Here is a 4,467-nt window from a genome sequence, read left to right on the forward strand (position 1 = left end):
TGGAATCTTAATGCAATATGTAAACTCAACAATACCTTTGATTTTCTTCTTTCATAAAAACACAACAATTTGCGTTGGACTTGGAAACAACACAAATGGGGGTCCCATATCCAACATAAATCAACATTTTTGTACTAGTGCATATATCATTGCAAATCCATAAGCCATTAAACTCCTGATTAAACCCTCTAACCATGTTTAACAGAGGAATCTCTATGGTTAATTATATGATCAAATTTTCCTAGGGTGGTACTTGATACTCCATAGGTCACATCTTTTATTGATGTATCAATAATCACTAGTGGAATAAAGCATAAGGACTGCGGTTAAAACAGTCTTAAAAACTGCGGTCAAAACAATAACCTATATACAATACTTAGGATATGATCATAAACAATACACTTAATATTCCTATGTACATATGACATTTAGCCTGGCTTGGATGTAAAAATAAACATATTGAAAAACTTGGAACATATGAATATAGTTTGTTGCATTATATATATAGGGTAGTAATACACGGTCTTTCTCGCTCTTATAGGAGATCTACAAGGTCATAGAGACTTTAGATCATTTTTTTTTTTAGTATTTCGATTTTGAAGTCCATTGTCTATGACCATTTGCTCCTCTTTCACTAACACAGATAATGATACACACACACAAAAAAACATTCACACAACAAACACCTTATAGTAACAAGCCCTAAAACTCAAAACATTGTCCATGATGCAAGTGATGAGATGTAGTTCAACTTCTAATTCCTGAAATCAGATGCATTACGCACACAACAAAAAAAAAAAAAACACAAAAATGAATTGCATCAAAAACAAACAGAGAAAGCCAAAACAATAAAGCCATAAAAGAGATGCTCAGGAAAAAGATGGAACATGAGTAAAGAAGAAAGGAACTCGTTGAACTGCTTGAAAAATACCAATCAAAACATTGACAAATTCATATATACCACTTTAAACATCAAATACACCCTAAAAAAAAATTAAACTCATCTTGTCTACCAACTAAAAAAACAAGAAAAGAAGTGTTCTTTAAACAATAACATCGTCAACCGGCAACTTGTAGCGGCAAAGAGGGCAAACATTACTTTGATGAAGCCACTTAACAATACAACCTTCATGAAACACATGCTTACAAGGCAACCTTACGCTCATCATCGTACCTCCCTCTTCAAGACAAATAGAACAATCAACCTCTTTTCCTCCACCATCCAACCTTTCCAACGCCTCGATAGCTGCCTCGCTAGCCGGACTAGGTTTCACCGCCTCTGAATCCACCGCCTCGCTCTCCAGCAACGCCCTAGCCTCTTCATCACTACAATAACGCCTTCTACTATATATACGATCCATTGCGATAACATAATTTGTTATCTCATTAGGACGAAGGTTATCACGGTTTTCGTCTAGCAATTTTTCGACCCCGACTGGTATAGTTACCACAAAAGCATTTGAATTCAGTACACTATCTCCTACAGACAATAAGAAGGTTACGAGTTTTGAGCGACAAGAAGGACAAAATGGGTTATAGGGGAAAGATACACTGCGGGAAGGACATGGACGAAGTGGTGTGATGGCTAATTCTTCGCCGTTAAGATCACATATGATCAATCTTTTAAAAACTTTGCGAATGAAGCTAACTTCAAATATGTGGGAAGAAGAAGGCGTACTGGGTGATGGCGGTAAGTTTTTAAGGTGGTCGTGAGAGCAAGGAATTACTACCTTATCCATGGGAGCTAGAAGATCAAGATAATTTGAGTATGTTATAATCTGTGATATGTGAGTGTATAGGGTGTATATATAGGGTGTATACGGTGATGGGTCTAAGTTTTTAAGGAATTAAAGATTGAGTGAGATGAATAACAACGTTTTGAAGAGTGGGGAGGGATTTAAATAGGGAGTTAAATCCAAGTTCTAACATGTTTCCTAAATCCTAACTCTAGTAGTATTTGTGTTTGGGTTGGGAAAGAATTATGAATTTGTTAGGTTGGTATAATGGTATATGCAGGAAGTCGAACACTTCGAGGAAGTTAGATCCGTGGAAGGTACAAATTTTGCACTATGGAATATGGATACACTACTCACTACTGTATGTTATACTCTGATTAAGGATCCTTTTCTTTTCCTTGTTTTGCACATAGATATAGAATATATTTGAGCCAACTCACTGCCTACATAACCCTAATTATTCTTATAAATTCATGTCGCTAAATATTATAGATTAGACTTATATGAGCTAATTGTCCAATCTCCTACTTGATTTCTCTTGAAATCTGTGCATTTTATTTATTGATACAAGGTAAATAATATTAGAATTCTAAGCAAAACTACTGGCTTATTGCTTTAGTTTCTGCATTACCATCTTCCTTTGTTGTACAAAAATTACATCAGAAATTGGCCACAGTACAGGCAGTGGCGGAGCCAGGATTTTCAATCAGGGGTAGCATTATATAACTAACCAAATAACGGTTCGTAATAGTAGAATATAATTCACGTTAACCTACACTTATAACCCTTTTGTATTATACTATATTATTATATGGTTCATTATACTATATTCTTTAGACTTACATTATGAGAGAGTTTCTTCCCGTAAAAACTCTACGTACCATACTACTTTATCGTATCCAACCCTTTTAAAGCCGAAAAATTTCTCTCCCGTATAATGTAAGTCCGAAGAACTAAAAATAAGAAACTAATGAAAAACTTAACGTTGATTTAACAGAGGGGTGCAATATAGAATAAAAAAAACTCAAAGCTACAATTTGAAATGAAAAAAATATTTAGAATATAATGTAGGAAATGGAAAAATACATGGATACTTTATTAAAAAAGGTTCTCTTTATAATATATGATTTAGAAAAGGTTGAACCTTTTTATTCGAAATTAGGGGAGTGTAATGTATTTATAATATAATGAAAGACAACTATATTAAAATAAAATTGTTAGTATATGAAGTATTATATTATTTAAATTTACAAGTATAATTGTATAATTGTAGAAGATGGAAAAGTATTATATTATTTAAATTTACAAGTATATGAAGTATTATATCATATTATTTAAATTTACAAGTATATGAAGTATTATATTATTTGAAAGTATAATTGTACAAATATAATATAATATAATATAATATAATATAATATAATATAATATAATATAATATAATATAATATAATATAATATATATAATATAATATAATATAATATATATAATATAATATAATATAATATAATATAATATAATATAATATAATATAATATAATATAATATAATATAATATAATATAATATAATGTAACGTAATATAATGTAACGTAATGTAATGTAATGTAATGTAATGTAATGTAATGTAATGTAATATAATATAATGTAATATAATATAATGTAATATAATGTAATATAATATAATATAATATAATATAATATAATATAATATAATATAATATAATATAATATATATAATATAATATAATATAATATAATATAATATAATATAAATTAATAAATAATATAATATAATATAATATAATATAATATAATATAATATAATATAATATAATATAATATAATATAATATAATATAATATAATATAATATAATAAATATAAATAATATAATATAATATAATATATATAAATATATATAATATAATATAATATAATATATATAATATAAATAATATAATATAATATAATATAATATAATATAATATAATATAATATAATATAATATAATTAATTAATATAATATAATTAATATAATAATATAATATAATATAATATAATATAATATAATATAATATAATATAATATAATATAATATAAATATAATATAATATAATATAATATAATATAATATAATATATATAATATAATATAATATAATATAATATAATATAATATAATATAATATAATATAATATAATATAATATAATATAATATAATATAATATAATCTAATGTAATGTAATGTAATGTAATGTAATGTAATGTAATGTGATGGTAATAATTGTTTTTAATAATTTAATATTTAATATTTAATAATAATTATAATATAAGTATTATTTAATTAATAATAAATTCATAATAATAGTTATTAAATAAAATAATAATAAGTTATTCAATAATAATAATAATAATAATAATAAAAATAAAAAAAAAAATTATCAGAATTAAATTAGGAATTGAAATGAACTGAACTAGATTGAACTAAAATGAGCTAAGTGCAACCAAACTGAACTAAAGTGAACTGAATTGAACTGTACTAGGCTAAACTGAAAATAAGATGGGGAGAACATGCCGTAATGTCTTGTAGTTATTATATAGATAATCAATGGATCTCTCCCCAAGTTAGGGTAATTACATTATCTAACCTGCGTGGTACCACAACCTAAGCAAAAATCTTAGCTTGTTTTATTTTTAATTGTATAAGAATCATTATATTGATATTTAGA

At 25.9% G+C, this 4,467-nt stretch overlaps 1 protein-coding gene across 1 annotated transcript; it reads right to left on the bottom strand.

Annotated features, from left to right (window-relative positions):
• Window positions 1-1,043: 1,043 nt before the first annotated feature.
• Window positions 1,044-1,739, bottom strand: LOC104904202 (uncharacterized). The gene has a single exon (XM_010692398.2). It carries the CDS (start codon window positions 1,737-1,739, stop codon window positions 1,044-1,046), a length of 696 nt encoding a protein of 231 aa, XP_010690700.2.
• Between the last annotated feature and the right edge of the window lie 2,728 nt (window positions 1,740-4,467).

Source organism: Beta vulgaris, chromosome 9 (genome assembly GCF_026745355.1).
Source record: "Beta vulgaris subsp. vulgaris cultivar EL10 chromosome 9, EL10.2, whole genome shotgun sequence".
Lineage (NCBI taxonomy): Eukaryota > Viridiplantae > Streptophyta > Magnoliopsida > Caryophyllales > Amaranthaceae > Beta > Beta vulgaris.

Coding starts and splice junctions, on each gene's coding strand:
- LOC104904202 (XM_010692398.2), bottom strand. CDS start 1,739: ATGGATAAGGTAGTAATTCCTTGCTCTCACGACCACCTTAAAAACTTA.